Source organism: Microcaecilia unicolor, chromosome 10 (genome assembly GCF_901765095.1).
Source record: "Microcaecilia unicolor chromosome 10, aMicUni1.1, whole genome shotgun sequence".
Classification (NCBI taxonomy): domain Eukaryota; kingdom Metazoa; phylum Chordata; class Amphibia; order Gymnophiona; family Siphonopidae; genus Microcaecilia; species Microcaecilia unicolor.
The window spans coordinates 28,479,286-28,502,660 of record NC_044040.1 but is presented as its reverse complement, the minus strand read 5'-3'; the positions used below and the strand labels follow the sequence as shown (position 1 = coordinate 28,502,660).

General features: G+C 43.9%; 1 protein-coding gene across 2 annotated transcripts in view; it reads right to left on the bottom strand.

Annotated features, from left to right (window-relative positions):
* GSAP (gamma-secretase activating protein) overlaps window positions 1–23,375 on the bottom strand; it is a 120,318-nt gene that overhangs the window by 65,059 nt on the left and 31,884 nt on the right. For both annotated transcript variants that reach the window (XM_030217086.1, XM_030217087.1), the window contains 8 exons: window positions 22,105–22,171; window positions 19,988–20,037; window positions 18,776–18,880; window positions 15,958–16,017; window positions 11,909–11,961; window positions 8,295–8,365; window positions 6,661–6,735; window positions 3,235–3,312 (listed from right to left, as the gene is read on the bottom strand). In XM_030217086.1, the coding sequence (XP_030072946.1) occupies window positions 3,235–3,312; window positions 6,661–6,735; window positions 8,295–8,365; window positions 11,909–11,961; window positions 15,958–16,017; window positions 18,776–18,880; window positions 19,988–20,037; window positions 22,105–22,171 (559 nt within the window). The remainder of the gene's footprint in view (window positions 1–3,234; window positions 3,313–6,660; window positions 6,736–8,294; window positions 8,366–11,908; window positions 11,962–15,957; window positions 16,018–18,775; window positions 18,881–19,987; window positions 20,038–22,104; window positions 22,172–23,375) is intronic.

Sequence of the window (23,375 nt, the reverse complement as noted above, 5' to 3'; positions counted from 1 at the left end):
TTTACTCTTTCCAAAAATACAAGGATTGGGGTGGGGGGACACAATTAAGAAGTAAAGTTAAAACAAATCAGAGAAAATATTTCTTCACTCAACATGTACAGTGGTGGAAATAAGTATTTGATCCCTTGCTGATTTTGTAAGTTTGCCCACTGACAAAGACATGAGCAGCCCATAATTGAAGGGTAGGTTATTGGTAACAGTGAGAGATAGCACATCACAAATTAAATCCGGAAAATCACATTGTGGAAAGTATATGAATTTATTTGCATTCTGCAGAGGGAAATAAGTATTTGATCCCCCACCAACCAGTAAGAGATCTGGCCCCTACAGACCAGGTAGATGCTCCAAATCAACTCGTTACCTGCATGACAGACAGCTGTCAGCAATGGTCACCTGTATGAAAGACACCTGTCCACAGACTCAGTGAATCAGTCAGACTCTAACCTCTACAAAATGGCCAAGAGCAAGGAGCTGTCTAAGGATGTCAGGGACAAGATCATACACCTGCACAAGGCTGGAATGGGCTACAAAACCATCAGTAAGACGCTGGGCGAGAAGGAGACAACTGTTGGTGCCATAGTAAGAAAATGGAAGAAGTACAAAATGACTGTCAATCGACAAAGATCTGGGGCTCCACGCAAAATCTCACCTCGTGGGGTATCCTTGATCATGAGGAAGGTTAGAAATCAGCCTACAACTACAAGGGGGGAACTTGTCAATGATCTCAAGGCAGCTGGGACCACTGTCACCACGAAAACCATTGGTAACACATTACGACATAACGGATTGCAATCCTGCAGTGCCTGCAAGGTCCCCCTGCTCCGGAAGGCACATGTGACGGCCCGTCTGAAGTTTGCCAGTGAACACCTGGATGATGCCGAGAGTGATTGGGAGAAGGTGCTGTGGTCAGATGAGACAAAAATTGAGCTCTTTGGCATGAACTCAACTCGCCGTGTTTGGAGGAAGAGAAATGCTGCCTAAGACCCAAAGAACACCGTCCCCACTGTCAAGCATGGAGGTGGAAATGTTATGTTTTGGGGGTGTTTCTCTGCTAAGGGCACAGGACTACTTCACCGCATCAATGGGAGAATGGATGGGGCCATGTACCGTACAATTCTGAGTGACAACCTCCTTCCCTCCGCCAGGGCCTTAAAAATGGGTCGTGGCTGGGTCTTCCAGCACGACAATGACCCAAAACATACAGCCAAGGCAACAAAGGAGTGGCTCAGGAAGAAGCACATTAGGGTCATGGAGTGGCCTAGCCAGTCACCAGACCTTAATCCCATTGAAAACTTATGGAGGGAGCTGAAGCTGCGAGTTGCCAAGCGACAGCCCAGAACTCTTAATGATTTAGAGATGATCTGCAAAGAGGAGTGGACCAAAATTCCTCCTGACATGTGTGCAAACCTCATCATCAACTACAGAAGACGTCTGACCGCTGTGCTTGCCAACAAGGGTTTTGCCACCAAGTATTAGGTCTTGTTTGCCAGAGGGATTAAATACTTATTTCCCTCTGCAGAATGCAAATAAATTCATATACTTTCCACAATGTGATTTTCCGGATTTAATTTGTGATGTGCTATCTCTCACTGTTACCAATAACCTACCCTTCAATTATGGGCTGCTCATGTCTTTGTCAGTGGGCAAACTTACAAAATCAGCAAGGGATCAAATACTTATTTCCACCACTGTAATTAAACTCTGGAGTGCATTGGCAGAGAATATGGTAAAAGCAGTTCGCTTAGCAGGGTTTAATAAATGTTTTGATAATTTCCTAAAAGAAAAGTCCATAAGCCATTATTAAGATGGACTTGGGAAAATCCATTGCTTATTTCTAGGATAAGCTTGGCAGAGTTTAAAAAGGGGTTAGACAGTTTCCTAAAGGACAAGTCCATAAACCACTACTAAATGGACTTGGGAAAAATCCACAATTCCAGGAATAACATGTATAGAATGTTTGTACGTTTGGGCAGCTTGCCAGGTGCCCTTGGCCTGGATTGGCCACTGTCGTGGACAGGATGCTGGGCTCAATGGACCCTTGGTCTTTTCCCAGTGTGGCATTACTTATGTACTTATCAATAGAAATCAAACAAAATAAAACATGGAAAAGAAAATAAGATGATACCTTTTTTATTGGACATAACTTAATACATTTCTTGATTAGCTTTCGAAGGTTGCCCTTCTTCCTCAGATCGGAAATAAGCAAATGTGCTAGCTGACAGTGTATATAAGTGAAAACATTCAAGCATTACTATGACAGTCTGACAGGGTGGGTAGGAAGTATGCATGGGGACATCAAAGCATATCATTGATATTCTAACAGGATGGGTGTGGATAGGTGAGGGGAGGGTAAGCAGCATAAAATCTGTTTTACTGTTTTGGGATCTTGCCAGGTACTTGTGACCTGGATTGGCCACTTTAACAGGATACTAGGCTTGATGGACCTTCAGTCTGTCCCAGTATAGCAATGCTTATGTTCTTATGTCCCTGAAGTCCTGTCTAACATCTCCTGTCTCTCTTCCCTCTCCTTGTCTCACATTGCCCCTCCATCCTCTCCCCCTCCCCCCACCCAACCAGTCTAGCATTTTCCAACCTTTCTCCTCTTCCTATGATGGCACTAAAATCAAGAAGCATGAAGTCTTTCAGATCTTTGTTTCCACCTACTCTTTTCACATCAGAAGGGAAGGGCCTAGAAGAGCCTTTGAAATGAGCATGAATCTTAAAGGGATCAATATTCAATTTTATTTTTTTGGAATTTATTCCCCACTGTGGTTGCAGACCTTGGAAGATGTGTCACTGGCAGCAAGAGGGAGGGAGGACCTGCTAGAGGAGAGACTTGCCACCTCAAAAAGCAACCCGATACTTATTAGTACTCTCAAAAATTTGCCACCCAAGGCAACCACCTCATTTTCAGACCAGTACCTGGATAACTCTCTGCATAAAGTTAGGACAACCTTTTTGCTGTCCTAACTTATCTGGCTGCTGCTGTAATAAAAGTTGCATGGGAGCCCCAAAGGCTGGGGCAGGGATTTAACAGGGTGAGTTATGCATATGACCCTGCCCACTGGGGGTAACAGTGTCAGAATAGTTAGTTATACACATGACAATGACCCTGGAGGCAAGAAGTCAGCAAGGCTAGCTTTGCATGTGATGGTGATGCTGATGTCATGGGATCAGTTGGGCTAGTTGCCAACTTATTTATTCCAACAGCCAATGAGGAAGACTTCAACTTACCAAGATCCAGAAAGAGAACACACTTGTTCAGTCCAGACTCCAGCTCTGTTACTTCCACTGCAAATGTTTTGCTGTACCCTGGAGAAGACACAAGACACCTCTGTATTTCTATCTACTGTGTAAGCATATACTGAAAAGCAGGGGCGTAGCCAGACACTCAAGTTTGGGTGGGCCTGGACCCAAGGTGGGTGGGCAGAACTCTGGCTTGTCCTACAAGTGATTTGGTTTCTCCCTCTCTTTCCTGCATACCATATGGTCTTTCAAACATCCCCTCCCCCCCCCCCCCCATATACCTTTTAAATAGCAGATTTTCACCGGCAGCAAACAGTTGTTGGGAGTTTTTGGCTGGTGGGGCTTGGGGTCCCTGCCAGCCACATTATAGATGTGCTGCTACTCGGTGGGCCTGAACCTAAAGTTGGTGGGCCTGGGCCCACCCCAGCCCACCATTGGCTATGCCACTGCTGAAAAGCTCTAAGAAGGTGCACAACAAAATAAATTCAAGCTTCCAATTTCACCCAGAAAGTAGTAGAAAGGCCCCACCTGATAAAAAGAAGTCATAAAATAGGTTAACAAGAAGCATGGCATTGGATTTCTAAATGGGTACAAAAGAAAGCCTGAAATGACACCGAGGACTCTCTTTATCATAATGATGTTTATATTTATTAAAATTTTTGATACCCCGCTGTTTCTGTTTGGAGGCCACAGCGGCTAACAATTGTAATACCCCATGATATGGGTATTACTAGAGACAACAGTGATAAGACTTTTCCAGAGGTCCTGTGTGTGTGTGGGGGGGGGGGGGGGGGGGGAAGAGGTCCCTGCCAGTAGGTGGAGAGTTGGGATGTCCTGGGTGGGAGGAAACCCAGCCCAAGGGAATAGTATTGAAATAAGTTGCAGAGAAAGTGGTTCCCTGTAATGAGTGACAGGAGGGGTGGAGTTGGAAAATAACAAAAGGGATTACAAGGAGGTACATGAGGTCTTTGACTGTCTGTACCGCCACCAGGACCCCTGAGGGGTATTAGGGGATTCTGGAGTAAAAGAAATAAGAGCAGGCTGAGTAAAAGGCGCAGTTGCTGCCCCTCTAGGTGGCAACTGAGAAAGAGAGCTTCAGGTGGATAGGGGAATCCAGCCTAGAAGCAGGACCAGGACAGGGGAAGCTTGTGTAGCTCTGCAAGGTGCACTGCTGGAAGGAGGACAGCCTAAAAGGTCTGTGCCTGAAAGAGTCTAGATTGATATCAGGAGTAACAGAAGCAGCCTTGGATTTATTTCTGACACAACAGGATGGGTAAAGGACATCTTAAGAGTAAAGTGGAGTGGCTAAGATTATCACCAATAATCTCGGATGCACAATGTATATAAAGAGTTTCTGAAGAGTTGGTTGGTGACTGCAGAAGTTCCCGTACAGTTGGGTTTGCATTTCATCAAACTCCTAGAGTGCACAGTGATTTTTGGCGAGAGAGTGAGAACACTTGTTCCCGGGCTGAGAGTAAAGCAGTCCTAGGAGAGTTCCCTTCAAGTTCCCAATTCCCGAATCATGATTCTGGACCATTGACCCACTCCCAAGGTTAACCTCGGGCAAACTGGAACTGCGGTGTGGTGTTTGTGGTCCCCCAACACATCTTTGTGGCCCGGGTCGGATCTGAGCTAGCAGGGTTGCAAGACCCCAAGTTACACAATAATAAAACCAAACTAAGATGATGCTCCCTAGACTACAGGCACTAGAGAAATGATAAATATTGCCAGTTAGTACAACACATTTCAGTTATTTATTTCCCTTACAATCTTTTTGGGAATGTGGGCTCTTTAAAAAAAAATCGACAAGTGCCCCAGAAGAGCCGCCCAGTCTGACAAACACGTCCCCCACTACAATGGTGTACTTAACATTTGACAACGTCCACTCTGTCATTAATACCTTCCAGTCAGAATTTTTAGAAAGTTTTTTTTTTTTTTTTTTTTTTGAGGGTCAGGGGACAGCTTCCTCCTACTCCTTAGGCTTCTAGTCCATTCAGAACTTGCCCCTATTGCTACTTGCTGCTGTTGACAGGGTGAAAGCTCATTCTGCCTCGCCTCACCCTATGCTTGGAACAACCTTCCTGAGCCCTTACGCCAAGCCCCCTCCCTGCCCGTCTTCAAGTCTTTGCTTAAAGCCCACCTCTTCAATGCTGCGTTCGGCACCTAACTCCTACCGTTCAGTGAATCCAGACTGCCCCAATTTGACTGACCCTATCGGACCAACCGTTCACTTGTCTATTAGATTGTAAGCTCTTTGAGCAAGGACTTTCTCTCTTTGTTAAATTGTACAGCGCTGCGTAACCCTAGTAGCGCTCTAGAAATGTTAAGTAGTAGTAGTAGTAGTAGTAGTGAAAGCCAAGACAAGAAGCCATATGGTTTTCTTTGCGACTCCCTGATGATTTTCCCCCATGTGTTTCTCTCTTCCTCCTATGAAAGTGGAAATCTTTCAGTTGAAAGACATGGAGCACATTTCTCTCTGGAACACGGCACATATGCATCCTTGAGCCAACCAGTAGGTGTCAATATTGAGCAATATCTGGCACCTCCTTCCCCCAGAGGCTATGAACTCTCCCTTGCTCACTGAGCAGTCACTGCACCGGGGGGGGGGGGGGGGGGTAATGGAATTTCTATCACTAGAATTCCAAAGACCAATATTTAAAAGATCAAGGTCCTTAACTTGAGGAGATAATGACATTTTTTTCAAATTGTCTACCTAATCTCCTAAAATTAGGTTCCTAAACTGTAGGCGGGACTGGGAGGGGGTACAGTTTGAGGAAAAGAAGGCAAGCGATCTGCATTGATTTTTAGCACTAGGCACCTAAAGTTAGCCAAAAGAATAGCTGGCCTAAATTTGTGAGCCTTAGTTTTCAAGTCTAAAGTTTAGCTCTGGCGTTTTGAAAGTTGCTCTCTGCGTTCAGCTAAAAATTGGCCCCTAAGTTAGGAGCCAAGCTTTTTTTTTTTTTCCAAATATAATCAGCCTCATACTTTCGTTATCAGTGCCTAGCTCACCTTGAGTTTAATGGCCAGCACAGAAGGGTGAAATATTCAGGCTCATAAAGATTTGGAAAATCCTACATAATAAAACTCACCCTCAACGTTCTGACGTCAGTTCCTTCGGGTTGTAAGGTTCGTGGAGTTCGTGGTGGTGAAGCCACCTGGCCCCGCCCTCGCGTCCACCCTCACGTCAAACGTGATGACGTCGAGGGCGGCGCAATGGCATCACAGAGCGAGGGCGCAGCAATGGCGTCAGTGGCTTCACGACGGAGATGAAGGTGGATGCGTGCGTTGAGGTGGGGGGTTCGGGAGGAAAACCTTGCTAGCGCCCGTTTCATTAGCTCCAGAAACGGGCATGTTTTGCTACTTAAAGATAAAATTTGCAGTTAATATATTACTAATTTAAAGGCATGCCCATACCTCTGTGTAAGAAAGCCACAGTGTAGACAACCTCAGCATCATCTGAAGCCCAACTATAACACAGACACAAGCCTCCTGCAAGAGAAGAACCTCAGGGTTAGTTTTGTTGACAAAGAAAATCTCTGTTCACTAAATAAGAACGCTCACTGAATAACTTCATTAACTTATTTTTAAAAAGCCAAAACAAAAACCCCCAAGTTTAAAGTGTTACAGACAGGGGCGTAGCCAGCCTTCCATGGGAGAGGGGTCCAGAGCCCGGGGGGAGGGGGCACATTTTAGCCCTCCCCCCCCGCGCCGCCCCCCCACCGCCGACATTGCCGCCCCCCCCCCCTCCCGCCGCGAACCCGCCGCCGCTGCAGCCTACCTTTACTTTTGCTGGCGGGGGATCGCACTCCCCACCAGCCGACGTCTTCTTCTTAGTCGCTTCCTGTTCTTCAATTTGTTTGCTGACGTCCTGCACGTACAATTACGTGCAGGACGTCAGCAAACAAATTGAAGAGCAGTAAGGACTGAGAAGACGTCGGCTGGTGGGGAGTGGGATCCCCCGCCAGCAAAAGTAAAGGTAGGCGGCGGCGGGGGCGGGTTCGCCGGGAGGGGGGTCCTGGGGTGAATCTGCGGGGGCCCCCTCAGGCCCCACGTAGTTACGCCACTGGTTACAGAGGAGACCATTTAAAAATAAATCATCAGTGGGAGCACCTACACTCATAATTAATCCTGCATAACAAATTTTGGGCCAGATATTCAGCCAACAGATGTAAGCGTCTTGTAAGCCAGTCACAGCCGTAGGTTGAATTAACTCCAAACATTCAATACTGGGAAGGTAACAAAGCACTGGCCAATGTTCAGACCAGTGCATGGTTAAACTCTGCAAATACAGTTAGGGACAGAGTTTTTGATGTCCTAACTTTATCTGCTTAGTAGACTGAATATCACCGCTATCAGGTGAATTCTATAGATTGTGCCCAATCGGTGCCAAAAAATCCCACTTAAGCGCTATTCTATAAGCTGCACCATTTATAGAATTGCGCTTAAGCACAGGGGTCAAGCGAAAATTTAGATGCGTCCATTTGCACCAACGAAAATGTGGTGCAAATGCCCTGCCTAAATTTACACACGGAACCCCCTTAATACTATAATGGCACACGCAACTCGAATCCACACTCATGCTCCGCACTGAAACACCCATGACCCTCCCATTTCTGCACCCCCTTTACCGGGACACGCACATAAAATTTAAGCATGGATCACGCACCTAAATTTATGCATGTACATGTTAATTGATTTCAATTAGCATTAATAATTGCTTGTTAAAAAGCCAATTATTGGCGCTAGTTAGCTCATTCAATTAAATTGTCTATGCGCCCAAATTTTTATGTGCAATATTTGGCAACTTTTATACAATGAAGGGGTACATGGCTAAGTGGAAGCTCAGTCCAAACTCCGTCCCTGAACTGCCCTTAACATAGCTGGTTTGAGCCGATATTCAGAGCAACAACCCAGTTAAGTGCTGCTGAATATTGGTAGCTGGCCAGTTCAGTGGGATTTAACTGGGCAGGAGGCATCGATACCCAACCACATCAAACCACAACTGCAGATTCTTCTACCAAACCCAGTACTGTCAAGCCCTTTAGTACCTTCTTTGCTTGCAAAAACGTGTACATTCAGCGATCGGTCTTGATAGGTATCAAATCCAAAATTCACAAGCCTGAGTGCAAGAAGAGAAAATAGATTCAAGAAAAGACTTAAAACGAGAATGACATTTTCTCATGTAAAAGCAAACATTCCCTCTGACAAAAGTACCCCGAGGCTGATACGCAGTGGGACATATCCAGTTAAGAGTTAACCAAATTTACTCATCTGGTTATCTTCAGTCAGGATACTCAGCAGATCCCATTCAAACAAGACCTAAGGGAAATCTCTAATGAAATCAACCAAAGCCTACACATCATGAATTCCTGGGCAGATGCATTCCAGCTGAAACTAAATGCAGAAAAAACCCAATGCCTAATACTCACCTCGCAATACAATAAGAATAAATTTACCACCATCAACACACCCAAACTAAGTCTACCAGTTTCGGATACCCTAAAAATTCTTGGTGTTACCATTGACCGACACCTAACGCTTGAGAATCATGTGAAAAACATAACTAAAAAGATGTTCCATTCAATGTGGAAACTAAAAAGAGTTAGACCATTTTTTCCAAGGAATATCTTCCGCAACCTGGTACAATCATTGGTACTCAGCCACTTGGACTACTGTAATTCACTCTACGCCGGCTGTAAAGAGCAAATACTCAAAAAACTCCAGACAGCTCAAAACACGGCAGCCAGACTAATATTCGGCAAATCAAAATACGAAAGTGCAAAACCCCTACGAGAAAAACTACACTGGCTCCCACTCAAAGAACGCATCACGTTTAAACTCTGTACTTTAGTCCATAAAATCATCCATGGTGACGCCCCAGCCTACATGTCAGACCTAATAGAACTTCCACCCAGGAACGCAAAAAAATCTTCTCGCACTTTCCTCAACCTTCATCCACCAAATTGCAAAGGCCTGAAATACAAATCAATGCACGCATCTACCTTTTCCTATATGAGCACGCAGCTCTGGAACGCATTGCCACGCAACTTGAGAACTGTCTACGAACTGACAAATTTCCGCAAACTATTGAAAACCTCTCTCTTCGACAAGATATACAACAAAGATCAACACATGTAACTGTATAATCTTTGACTAATCCAGAAATGTTTCTTACTAACTTTTGCTTTAATGCTATCATTTAACCCAAAACTCTATTAATAATAAATGTATGTTCCCTTCTATTTCCCATATCCACGATGAATTGTAAGCCACATTGAGCCCGCAAAAAAGTTGGGATAATGTGGGATACAAATGCAATAAATAAATAAATAAATTTACCCAGTAAAGTTGTGCCACTGAATGTACTGCCCTACAGTTAAGCAGATTATTAGACAGTAAAAACTTTAGTACTGTGATTCTTCTGTCCAGACTTCACCAGATAAATTTAACCAGATAGTGGTGAATACTGATGTCATCCAATTAAAGTTTAACCAGTGGCATAGTCACAGGGGGGCCCTTGGGAGCTTGCCCCCCCCCCCCTAAATGGACTGCTGACTGTGCCCCAAGTTTCTATGCCCCTAGCACACCTCCAACTCCTTCCCAAGATAATGATGGATTAAGGGGCACAGTTTTTAATGTGTATTTTGCATTGAAAGCACAAGATTTTCAATGAATGCATGTTAAAGGGAAAGGGAAATGGGACTTGATATACCGCCTTTCTGTGGTATTTTGCAACTACATTCAAAGCGGTTTACATACATACAGGTACTTATTTTGTACCAGGGGCAATGGAGGGTTAAGTGACTTGCCCAGAGTCACAAGGAGCTGCAGTGGGAATCAAACTCCGTTCCCCAGGATCAAAGTCCACTGCACTAACCACTAGGCTACTCCTCCACTCATTCCACCAATAAGAGCCAACCTCATCAGTGATGTCACAATGGCTTGATTGCCCGATACTTGGCTCACTTCTGATATTGTGATGTCATAAGGGAAAGGGAAATGGGACTTGATATACCGCCTTTCTGAGGTTTTTGCAACTACATTCAAAGCGGTTTACATATATTCAGGTACTTATTTTGTACCAGGGGCAATGGAGGGTTAAGTGACTTGCCCAGAGTCACAAGGAGCTGCAGTGGGAACTGAACTCAGTTCCCCAGGATCAAAGTCTACTGCACTAACCACTAGGCTACTCCTCCATGGCAAAAGCATGCATTATTTTACTGCAAAACATGCTACATGAAGTGCAAAGCATGCAAAACACCTAATCATCATGCAAACCAAACACCACAGCTTGCACTGAATTGCTCAAGGGTTACAGATACTCCAGGTGAACTTCCAGCTGCCCAGGACCCTGCCTGATATTTTCACACCCAAAATTCATGACCATCCCAATGTCACATTGTAAGGGCTGCATCGGGGTATTTTTACCAGAAGGAGAAGAACTACCACCACCTTCAAGTAAGTGCATGTTCAAACACAGATTGACAGTGTATCGTTACCACCAGGGCTGCTGAGCCTGGGGAGCAGGGGGAGTAACATTCTCTGAGCCTGGCCTCCAAGGGGGGCCGGCACTGCTGCCGCATCGGCAAGGCTTCCCTGTTAGGAGACTACTGCAGTAACGTGTTGTCTTCTCTGCTGCTTCAGGTCCTTCTTCCTACCTTGCTCTTCCCGCCTCCTCCTGACTGTGACCACTTCCTGTTTCCACTGGCACCGCAGCAGGAAGGCTCTGCAGTGGCAGAGAAGACTCAGAGTTAACGCATTAACCTGGTCCCAGCTGGCACACAGTGCAAGCGCAGCAGGAGAGAAGACGAATAACTGGTCCGAGTGGGAGCACCGCAGATGCGGAGGTAGGGTCATGTTTGATAGATAAAATTACTTTGATTGCTGGGGGAGGGGAGAGAGGTCTTAAGACTGTTTACCCCTTGATTGCTGGGGGGGGGGGAAGAGAGATCTTAAGACTGTTTACCCCTTGATTGCTGGGGGGGGGAAGAGAGGTCTTAAGACTGTTTACCCCAAGCACGGCTTTGTCTCTTGGCTGCCCTGGTTACCACATACCGGAGAGCGAAACGTGACCACGTCAGATAACGGTTTTATAATATTCCAAGAGTTGCAACAATTAAGGGCTCCTTTTACAAAGCAGTGCTGCCAATTAGCATGTACTGGATGCAAAGAAGCCCATGGGAATTAAATGGGCTTCTTAGGTAGCGCCGCTTTGTAAAAGTAGTCCCAAGACTGTAAACATACTCCTCTCTTATTGGTCTGATTTATGTTTTCCATCTTCTGGTTTCTGCATACCTTAACCTCTCACTTTGCTTCATGGAAAATACAATCCATATAGTCAGAGAATTATTTCCTGCAGTCTCACTGCTGACGCATCAATTACAAAAAAAAAAAAACCAGCTGCTTGCTTCTTTAGAATTATATGAACACAAACATAGAGATAACATTCTCAGCCAGGATAAAAGGATGACAGAGAATACCAGTGTCTTTCCAGGTTATCACGTTTCAATGTGGCCCGGGGCAGAAAGTGGCCATGTGATCCCCAGTCCACCTGCAGGCTCTGCCTCCTCTAGCTGCAGGCAGGCTTAGGCACCCAGGGCAATGCCCTTCTTGCCCCCTCCTTAACACCAGCCCCAGCTGCCAAGTCAGCTAAAGCATTTACCTTAATTCTCTCAATTCTGTGTCCGTCAACACAATGTCAAGGGACATTTCCATCTGTTTAAAAGAAAAAAAAAATAGATTTATCCATAAGCTCTCATTCAATATAGGAGAAAACTCTGACCTTACTAGGTATCAAAACTCGGGGAGGACAATTTTCTGAAGTTATTTACCCAGGTAAATAGGTCGAGACCTGGGTAGCCCGACCTGGTTGGAAGGAGACTTAGCTGGAGATCTTGAGGGTGTGTTCGGATCAGGGGAAAAAGTAACCCATACACCTGCATACCATTTTCAAAGTGTGCACCTGTTATTTTTGCCTCAACTGGATATTAGCCCACATTCTTTAGATGAGCTGATTTTCAAAGAGAATACTCCCAAATATGGAGGTAATTTTATAAAAGTTTTCCAAGTGTAAAATCGTATTATACATACAGAATGTGTGTGTCACAAAATTCACTGCCACAGATCTATAGAAAATGATATGCAGGTGGCAAGACTTAAAACTGTATGAAAACAGACTGCATATAAGCCAATCATCAGGCGGCAGATCACAGTCCGGTTCCCGGAGCCCTCCCGTTTGTGTGTGTTGGGGGCGTCTTCTTTCTTTTTTATTTTTTGGTGACGCCTTGGCATGGGTGGGCTTTATGAAATGGAATGACATAATAAATCTGATCTTTAATGGAATATCATTTCAAATTTTAATGCCCTGATAAGAAAAAGGATGTCTAGAACGGATTTTAAGCAAATCTTCATGTTTGGATAACCCAACTTTAATCTCATAGTGGAATGAAAATTGAGGCATTTATTTAGAAAGATCAATCTGAGAAAGTTTTCAATCTCCTAGAGGTATTAAAAGGCTGAAATTTTTAAAGTATTTGCTGTCTTTCCAAGCAGCGAGATTAGGAAGAGGTATTTAAACTATAATTACATCTTCTGGTTCTTATATTGAATTTCATCATAAATATTAAAATTCTAGTAAAAAAAGGCCCATTTCGTAACGCAATGAAACGGGCGCTAGCAATGTAATGAGTTCCTGCCATTAATGTTTCCACGGTTGTATTCTGAATATAATTGTTGTTTACATGTGTAAGATTTCTTTATATACAATATTTTTTGTGTAAACTGTGTTACAATGTGGTAAAAGGTTTCCTTGTTCAGGCCCTTCAATCAGTTTAACAATCACATCAGAAGAGCTCCTTACTCGTGAGAATGCAACATACAGTTGCCCATGTGAGAGACTGAGAGTGACAGTGTGTTTTACAGACAGTATAAGAGAGAGATACACAGAGTGTTTGAGTGTGTGTGTGTGTGTGTGTGTGTGTGATGTGTGTGAGTGACAAAGTGATTAAATGTTTGTCTTCCCTTCCGTTCTGTGCACTTGCCTCCACTGATGTTCGTACCTCCCTGTATATGATTGATTGTTAGAGATTCAATCCACTCCTCTTCCCTCCTCCAAGTTCCGTTCTGTCTGATTGGTTCTTCGTTCCTGTGACGTCACATTTGCTTGGCAACTATGCAGCATTCCGTTTCCTCGACTTGAGGGCGGGGACAGTGAAAGCCAATGAAACGCTGAACTACAGACTTATGAACCCTGCACTGCCACAGTGCCACGGAGTCAGCTTCAGAATGTTGGAGGTGCTTTTTATTATATAGGATATTTAAAAAGTGTGTTCTGAGCTCAACATATGTGGTTAGTGAAGATTATGAAACATGCTTTGTACTGTTTTATTGTATTTCCTGGTTATAACCAGCATCTTATTCTGTTAACCGCTCTGAACTGGAAGGCTAGAGTGGGTAATAAGTTATGTTGTTGTTGTTATTATTATTATTATTAAATACATTTTAAATTGTATTCATAGTTTCACAGGCAACCAGTGAATTCTCTCAATAAAGGTGAAGCCCCTTCAATTTTTCCCCAAACTGAAAATTAACCTGACTGCTGCATTTTGTAACAATTGTAATTTTAACAAAATTCCATTATATAAAGAACTAAAATAATCAAATTAAGGTATAAGGATTGACTGTACAACAATTCTGAAATTCTCCGAGCTCAAAGAAGATCTAATAAGCATATAATTGACATAATTTACATAAATGATCTTGTTAAGAATAAATTAAGGTTAAATCAGTCTTATTTATGCATCACTTCACCAGAGCAGCTCAGAGCAATTTAAAACATGATAAAAACAAAATTCCAATGTATACTAAAAGCACTCCTTCAAAATTAATGGGATCTCCACAGTATGCAAAACTGATAAAGTGAGTAGTTACCAAAAACAAAGGAACTTTTACCATTTAATAGCAAAACTGTGCAATATTTGACATTAATGTGCTTTTTATGCAGAATGCGAGCTACAGAATGTAGATGCAAAGAATGCAAATACAGGAAAATCACCTCATTAGTATGCAAATTGAATAATTCAGCTTGTATTTAGACTCTCAAGCTGCATTATTCCTGGAAAACTAATACCAGCTTTTTTGTTAGTTCCTAATTTTATCTAGATAGTAATCCAGAGAGCCTTCTAAATATTGCCACTCTCCAGATAGTACAGAGGTGGTCTGAAAGCACTATCCAGAAATGCATGACTAGCACCAGCCAGCACAAATATCCACATAATGGCTACAGTTATCTGGATATTTGCTTTTGAATACCTGGTCCTACATCACTTTGGCAGCCCTCCCCCAGGCCAGGGGCGTAGGCAGACACCCAAATTTGGGGGGCCTGGGCCCAAGATAGGTGGGCAGAACTCCACCCTGTCCCATGAGTGATTTGGTTTCTCCCTCTCTCGCCTGCATTCGATATGGTCTCTCCAATATCCCCCCTTCCCTGCATACCTTTTAAATAGCAGATTTTCACTGGCAGCAAACAGCAGCTAATACGCACTGCTCATGTTGACTCCACAGCCTTCTCTCTGATGCAACTTCCTGTTTCTACATAGGCGGGAATACATCAAAGGGAAGGCTGTGGGGCTGGTGTGAACAGTATGTGTCAGTTGCTGCTCGCTGCAGGCCAAGATCTTCTATTTACAAGGTATGCAGGAGGGATAGTTGTTGGGAGTTTTCGGCTGGTGAGGCTTGGGGATCCCTGCCAGCCACATCATAGGTGTGCTGCTACTGGGGGAGCAGCCACTGCCCTGGAACCCCCCTCCCCTACATATGCCACTGCTTTGCAGAACAGGACACAATGCTCTAGGGGAGGCTGAACCAATCATCTGCACAGAAGGTCATTACTCCCTTTTCTATTGGTTAACATCTCCCCTGGTCTGCTGCCCTTTTCTTCTGAATCCCAAATGCACAGCTATGCTTTTTTGGGGTGTTAAATATTAACTGCCATGCTCTTGTCACTGCATCCAGACCCTTATGGCAGTAATAATCTAGAAGACGTATATCAAGGGTGCAAGAAAACTCAAGACAAATTCTCATCTCAGTTCCTTTTGTAATGATCAAATATACAAAAATATTTTCCACGTTCCCAAAACTTTACACAGCCTTTTCTGTGATGTCTTATCATTGGAGGGGAGCTACAAGAAGGTCAAAATGAAGCAAACTGTTCCTTTCTTAGGAAGGAATGACAACACAAAACAAACTGTCCTATGCTAACGTATCAATAACAATTTTCGAAAGCCACATACTCGGGGATAAGAGGGCCGTCTGAAACTTTTCCACTCTTAATCCAGTTAAAGTGATGCTTGGAGATTAACAAATGCAGGTGCTTTTAGTGGGATAAAGGGGAAGTGTCCCTGGAGATGCATTTTGGCAGGATTAGGAAATAGTACATGTGCACTGTATTTTCAAACATACGCCTACTATTTATAAGTTTACAAAAAACAGGTGCAAATTGTGTAGGCCAGTCGTATCCACTGGTAATTTTCACAGGGAAAATCCACCGACTTTCCCTTTGAAACTATGTATCACAGGTACAAAGTAGCTGTGGAATTTGTATCTGATTGGGCTGCTCTGAAAATTGCCCCCCCCCCCCCCCGGAAAATAGGTTTACAATTTATAGCTTCTAAAGATGCATCTTTCTATGAAAATATCATGCCTGGTACTTACTAGCTCGTTAAAATTTTGATCAGGATAAAACTGGACACACTTTAACAGAGGCTGTGAATCCTGAAAGTGGAGAGAGAAAAAAAGAACAAAAACCAATTACAGTTTGTGTACGGTATTACTAAAGCTGAGCTAAAGGTATTCTCTCTTACTATAGCTTAAAACCCCCTCGGTACTGCAATCTCAACTGGCTCTACTAGACAGGCAGTTATTATTATTTACCGCCTTTTTAAAAGAATTCACTCAAGGCAGTGTACAGTGAGAATAAATCAAACATAAGCAATAGACAATTACAGCAGTAAAAATATTAAAATACAAAGTATGGCATAGTACACTACTTACAATGTCAACACAATACGTAATAGAACATTTTAATACACAGAGAGTAGGGTATAAGCTATGAAGGAGCATTGGCAGTGGCGTTCCTAGGGGGGGGGGGCAGTGGATGCAGTCCGCCCTGGGTGCACGACGCTGGGGGGGTGCCGCGCGCGCCTGTCCTCCGTTCGTTCCATGCTTCTTCTCTGCCCCGGAACAGGTTACTTCCTGTTCCGAGGCAGAGAAGAAGCATGGAACGAACGGAGGACAGGCGCGCGCGGCACCCCACCCCCAGCGGCGTGCACCCGGGTGTCAGCCCCCCTAGGAACACCACTGTAGATAGGTAAGACAGCAAGAGGAGTTAGACATTAAGGTGACAAAGAAAGATGCACATGAGGTGAGAGAGATGATAAAAGGTTATCTCAGCTAAGGTAGAAGTGTTATGGAAACCTAATACAAGCAACTTATAACGAACAGCAGCAGAGGAGAGGACCTGACACAAAAGGTCTTTCTGTAAGTGGTCAGTGCAGTGGACTTTGAACAACAGGACACAGGCGTAACTCCCACTTTAATTGTCTGTACAGATACGAAGCCCTCCTGGCAAATAGAAATGCCTACTGTACCTCAATTTATAAGACACCTGGCAAGCATGTAGAATTTTATCTGTTCCTGGAGGGCTCACGACATATAAAGGAATTAAGGTGGGATTTGTTCCTGGGTCCCGCTGTTTAAAAGTCTACTGCACTGACCACTAGGCTGCCCCTCTGCTCTGCAGGGACATCTGTGTGACCATTTTTGTACAAATGACGGCCGACAAAGACGTTTTTGTGCCTGCTTTTTCGGCGTTCATATTTTGGGTGTTTCAGTTTGGAAAACGGATGTTCATTTTGGACGTTTTCAGCGCAAAAACATCCTTCTCGTGTATTTTTGAACAGGAAATTCCTATTTGAAAATGGCCACAAAATGGACTTTTTCTTGATTATGAGCAGAACATCTCAATTCTGACTTGGATGTTCTTTCGAAAATGCTCCTCTATATGTTTCATTCTCATTTAAACATCTTCCTCCTAGACATGCAGCTGAGGGTCACAACGACGCCAAGAGCTAGAAAGGAAGCCTCCTCCATGTTCTCTTTCCACCAGCAGGTGTCACTCCACAGTAGCAGACATAACCTTCCCCACCCAGAGCTCAAGAACACCCTCTACAAATGCAAGCAAGCCCTACAGATAGGACATTGTGGGATTTACCTCATTTCCGAGAATATGACATATCTACCTGCTTAACCATTCCCCCCCCCCTTAGAGATTTAATTAATGTGAAATACTGCAGTGCAGACTCTCACCACAAGCTCCAGTATTAAATCAACATACAAAAAGTGAAAATACTTCATAGTTCTGATCCTTGAGTAATGACAATGGGGAGAGGACTCATGGAAGGCAATTTTAAAAACCAAAAGCTTATAAAGTTGTTTTTTTTTTTATATACCACTTGCAAATTAATAAAAACTACCCACGACTTCCTACAACCATCTTCCTCCTCCCCACACCTAATGTAAAATAGAAATGATGTTTTTTTTAATGTAGGATCCAGATTTTTTCAGCTTCCTTGGCACAACTTCAAAGTCCTTATCTTCCCCTACACGGCCGGGCTCTGCAGATACTTGAGTCATGCCATGCATGAAGTTGGGAAAGTCTCGCTGTTTCAAATCCTGTGAGACTTCCAACGTCCTGCAGGGCACAGCTCAAGTATCTATATAGCCCTGCAGTGCAGGGGATGATAAGGACTTTGAGGTTGTGCCAGGGAAGCTGAAAAAAATATGGAGCCTGCGTTAAAAAAAAAAAAACATCATTTGTGTTTAAAAAAAATTTAACACGTTAATAGCATTATTAATGCGTTAACTGCACACCCCTAGTCAAAACTAATAGCTGGATTCAAGGTCCGTGATTGCAGCGTTCCAACCCCCCCAGCCAAGGATTGTTGATGCAATGATTAGACCAAGTATGATGTGGAGGAGGAGATCAAAATAGGTGAAAAATCCCTATGTGATAACCAATGAAGGCTCATAATACTAGACTTCAGTCATAAGTACATACATATTGCCATACTGGGACAAACCAAAGGTCCATCAAGCCCAGCATCCTGTTTCCAACAGTGGCCAATCCAGGTCACAGATACCTGGCAAGATCCCAAAAACAGTACAAAACATTTTATGCTGCTTATCCCAGAAATAGTGGATTTTCCTCATGTCCAATTTAATAATGGTCTATGGACTTTTTGTTTAAGAAGCCGTCCAAACCTTTTTTTTAAACCCCACTAAGCTAACCACCTTTACCACATTCTCGGGCAATGAATTTCAGAGTTTAATTACATGTTGAAGAAAGAAACTACTGGGTGAAAGAAAAGAAATCTGGCATGGTCATGTTCAATTACTAACTTAGTAGGATTACTTTTATGCGCACACACATTATTTCTTTTCAGTCAGAAGAGATGTGCAGGGGATTGCTCACCTTCACAATAATATAGAAGAGCCTCTGGCCTAACATATCCCACTGTGCCCAAATGAAGTCTTCTGCCACTCTGTCCTTGGGGAGCTGACCAGGGTTCTGAATTAGCTGAAAGCCAGAAAGAGACCAAAATACAAAACATTTTTATACCAGCTGCTATTTTCCCAAGAAAAGTACTGCTTCGTCCCTGGAAAGGCGCCGTTGATCAGAAGCAAATGCGGGTGTTAGAGGCTATTAGCACCATACTAGCACCCACAATTGCTCCTACCCCATGATCAGAGCCTGTGAGCGCATGAAACAACGCGCTCAAGGGCTCCGATTGCAAGTAGCATGCAAATGAACGTTACCTAGGGCATTTAGTATTCCTCCCCAATGCTCAGTGGGCAGCGAGCCAAACATAGGCATTGCTCCTGCAGCAAAGACTACACCAGCTCAGAGCTGGCATTAGGGTTCGCGAAGCATTGGGAAGGAATGAAGAGCCCTGTCCAGCATGCATTTGCATGCTTACCCCCTCCCTGCACGCAAAGGGATGGAGGTCCAGTGGACCTCCAGCCCCCTTAACCCTCCCCCAAGACAAGTTTCCCAGGTGGCCCAGTGACCTTTCCCCCCCCCCCCCACCCCCTGACCTCCCCAACACAGGGGCACAGGGGGGCTGGATGTCCAGTGGACCTCTAGCCCCCTAACATCCAAAACAAACTCCCTGGTGGCCAGTGGGCAACCCTACCCAACCTCGCCCCCCCCCCCACCTGCCTGGTGGTCTAGCAACCCCAACCCCCCTCCCCCAATACCTTGCAATGACAAAATGAGGGAGCAGCACTCCCTCCTCCTTCCAGTGCCACCTCCAAAATGGCAGCATCTTGTCCAGTCCAGTGCTCAGGCATAATCCTTCTGCAGGATGATCAAAACGAACAGAATGCATAAATTTGCATGCTATTAGTTTTGACCATGATGGCTTTAATCCCCCGTGTTCCGGCACTAATTTTCCAGCGCTGTTCGGAATAATGCAGGGGATTTGATCATTGAGGCCTAAGTTGCTTTGAAAAGAAAACCTATCGCTTTCTCTGTGAAACGCAAACTAGCAGCGAGGTGCTAACTCGTGTCTCCTGGAAGCTTATTTGGGTTAGGTAGCTGTGAATGAGCATCCCAGCATTATTCAGATTCCCAAACTCTAACCTTACCAACAAGAAAAGGAAAAAGGAGAAGCCAAATGCTTACCACTCTGAATCCTTCTTCAGTGACAACACTGACGTGAAACTGTTCAATGTCTTTAAGAAATGACATATACAGACATATTAACGGCTTTTTAAAGATTCAATATGTAACTCAAGAGCCACAAAGACATTTTGCTGCAAATCAGAAACATGGTCAACTGGCAACTGCAGAATTAATAATTGAATTTTGAATACATAAGAACAAGGGGCTGCTCATCCAGTCAATCCAAAATTGCTCTAGAGTATCTATTACCTTATTCTCAGAGCCAAAACTACGCATTTTAGCATTTGCACCCTTCTATTCTCACTCTGACCGCATCTCTTCTCAAGCATGCACTCCATTCTGATCGCCAATCCTTGGTCACTCTTTCCCCCCAATCTGGAGAACAGTAAGAGTGGTAGCCTTCTCAGCTTTTCACTCCCGTCAGCTCACACTTACATGTTGCCATTCTTGCCTGCTGCTGGTTACAGCCCTGCCTGTTCCCCCCTGACAGTGCTGTTATGCACAACTGGATCTTGCCACTGGAAGCAGGGAGTGAGTGGATCCCCATGACCAATATAGCAGGATTCAAAGGAGGACTGGATAAATTCCTGAAGGGAAAGTCCATCAAAATTTATTAGCCAGGTAGACTTGGCGTAGCCATTGCTCGTCCCTGGAAATGAACTATGGGAAATAGATCTGACTGGTAACGTAACCAACTGCCCACTGTCAGAGACAAGATGCTAGGCTCAATGGACCTCACTCTGACTCAGCATGGCTTTTCTTATGTTCAGATTTTCTTTTTTGTTAATATTTAAAAGGCTAGCCAAAAGACTACATCCAACTTTTATCCCCTCATATCCCTGCCGTTTCCCAGTCAGCCCAGATTACTGAAAGAACACAGCCTCTGCAGCGTCTCCTTCACACTGTGAAGTAACTCAGCGATATATTTCAAATAATTAGTTCTGAACCTGAAAGGGGTCCTTAAGAGTGTACATTCTTCCTTGCTGCAGACAGCCAGAACACACACGGGAACAAAAAGCGAATCTGGCAGCAAAGTAGCACCAGCCAATCATAAACTACTGGCCTGTCAGGAACTATCCGGAATAACCAATCAGAGACTAGTTTCCATGGGAGGGGGAGGGACTGGTATACACTCCAAGCTTCCCTGCTCAATTTGCTCTTTGCTGCCTGTGTGAGTTTTCTTTTGGGAATCTCGCTTCACAGTGGCCTCTTGTACATTCCCCCATAGCCCATAAATGGACCTTGATGTAGAAGGTATGAAGGGACAGCTTTCAATGCCTCACAATGGTGTAAAGTACTTCGGTACCTTTGTCTGCATATATATTTACAGCTAATTTTCCAAAGGGAAACTACTGTTCCACTTTGAGAACTCCTTGCAAGGTACACAGTTCTCAAAGTACCTGCTGCTTCTGTAGAGGCCAAAGACCACATGCAGAATCAAATATTTAATCTTCCTATGCACGGAGTCACCAAGTGGCTCCAGATTTCCAAGTTGATCCAGTTCTGGTTTTATTCTACTTTGCACTTGCATTTATAATTCTTTTCTTAGGGCCTTGGTCTCTACTCCCAGTCTTTGAGGGCTGATAACAGGTCAGGTTTTCAGGATATCCCTGATGAATATGCATAAAAGATTTGCAAATAAGGCAGGGAGTAGTACACATGCAAATCTCTCTTATGGATATTCATTAAGGATATCCTGATAACCTGATCTACTAGCAGCCCTCAAGGACTGGAAGTGAAGACCAAGGTTTTGGAACGCAATAGAGAAATCAGAGACCCCACATGCAATGGCTTAAAACCAGGAACAGAACAAACCATTCATAACGAAAAACAGAGCTGGGCTGCAACCCCCCCCCCCCCCCCCCAACACACACACACTCTCTCTCTCTAGAAAAAAAAAAAAAAAAAAGATAATTTCTGTTCCCAGAATGGTCCTTTTTGCTACAAATAAATATATCCATGTAGAAAAACTAGCTGGGCATATTTATTCCAGAAGATCATTTTCACAGATGGTGGATTTTAGCTGCACAACTGCAGCTATTCCGCTAGATCCCTATGAAAATTATCTTCTAAGTGTAATGTGCTCTAAAGAGGCCACCACTTCATCAGATACTCACATCTGTCCTCTGAAATTAGTAAAAGGTGACTTTCTGGAAAGTGATGCATCTCAGCTGGGTACAAAAACTAATTAAAAAAAAACAAAAAAAAAAACACAGCTTTTTACAAAGTAAACAATTCTCTGTTGGAACACAAGGACAGACAAGCACAAATTCAGCAGTGATAAATTAAATAGGAAGATTTTAGAATTGTTTATCACAAAGTGTCACCAAAAACAAATACAATTTATCCATCCTTTTTAGACTCCGTATTTCTTTAACCTTTAATCTCATTGCCTGTTTTTTATGTGCTCATTTGCAAGATATCTTTCCTTGCTGAAGGATTTTAGTTTGTTGCAGGGCCCTACGACAAACAACAAAATTTAAAACGGAAGTGCAATAGAAAAATTTTTTTAAATGTCTTATGAATGACACCTGTTGCTGAGGCATTAATAGGTTTGAATCAGCCCAGTTACATTTATGTTTTTATGTCCCTCTACATCAGTAGAGACAAATCTCTCTATATAAAAGGCAACACCAACGTTCTATGAAGCCTCCAGCCGGAAGTGTGAAGGGGGCGAGATATCCGGTTTCCCTATGAGTGTCTGCCCCGCCCTCTCTGTAACACAGTCAGTGAAGGAAAACAGCAGAGCACGAAATCAAATCGCTGGCTCTGTAACAGTGAAGGACTCAGAGGGGGGAGGGGAGAGAGGCCAGAGGGCAGGGACACACACACTCCCACATGCACACAGAAGAAAACATTGCTAGCCCCCCGTTTCATTTGCATCAGAAACGGGGCTTTTTAGAGCACGAAATCAAATCGCTGGCTCTGTAACAGTGAAGGACTCAGAGGGGGGAGGGGAGAGAGGCCAGAGGGCAGGGACACACACACTCCCACATGCACACAGAAGAAAACATTGCTAGCCCCCATTTAATTTGCATCAGAAACGGGGTTTTTTTACTAGTTACTCAATAATGAAAACGATTTACGTGGGCAGGGCCCTGGCTGAATATCGGCCAGGACCCACATAAGCTCCAGCAACCAGCACCACTGAAATTAGCCCCACCCCCAATATTTAGTGCTGGTGGCCGGACATGGCCCAGCACTGAATATCTGGGGCTAATTCTGGCCACAGCTATTTGTGTTTAAAATTTAAAAACAAAAACGACCACCATGGGCTAAATATCTATCCCAAAGGTTTTAGTGTATTTGTTTCAAGAGAATTTGATGACAATTTTCCACTTTAATATCTTATCAGGAAACATCAACGTATTTGTTATAACTGACAGTT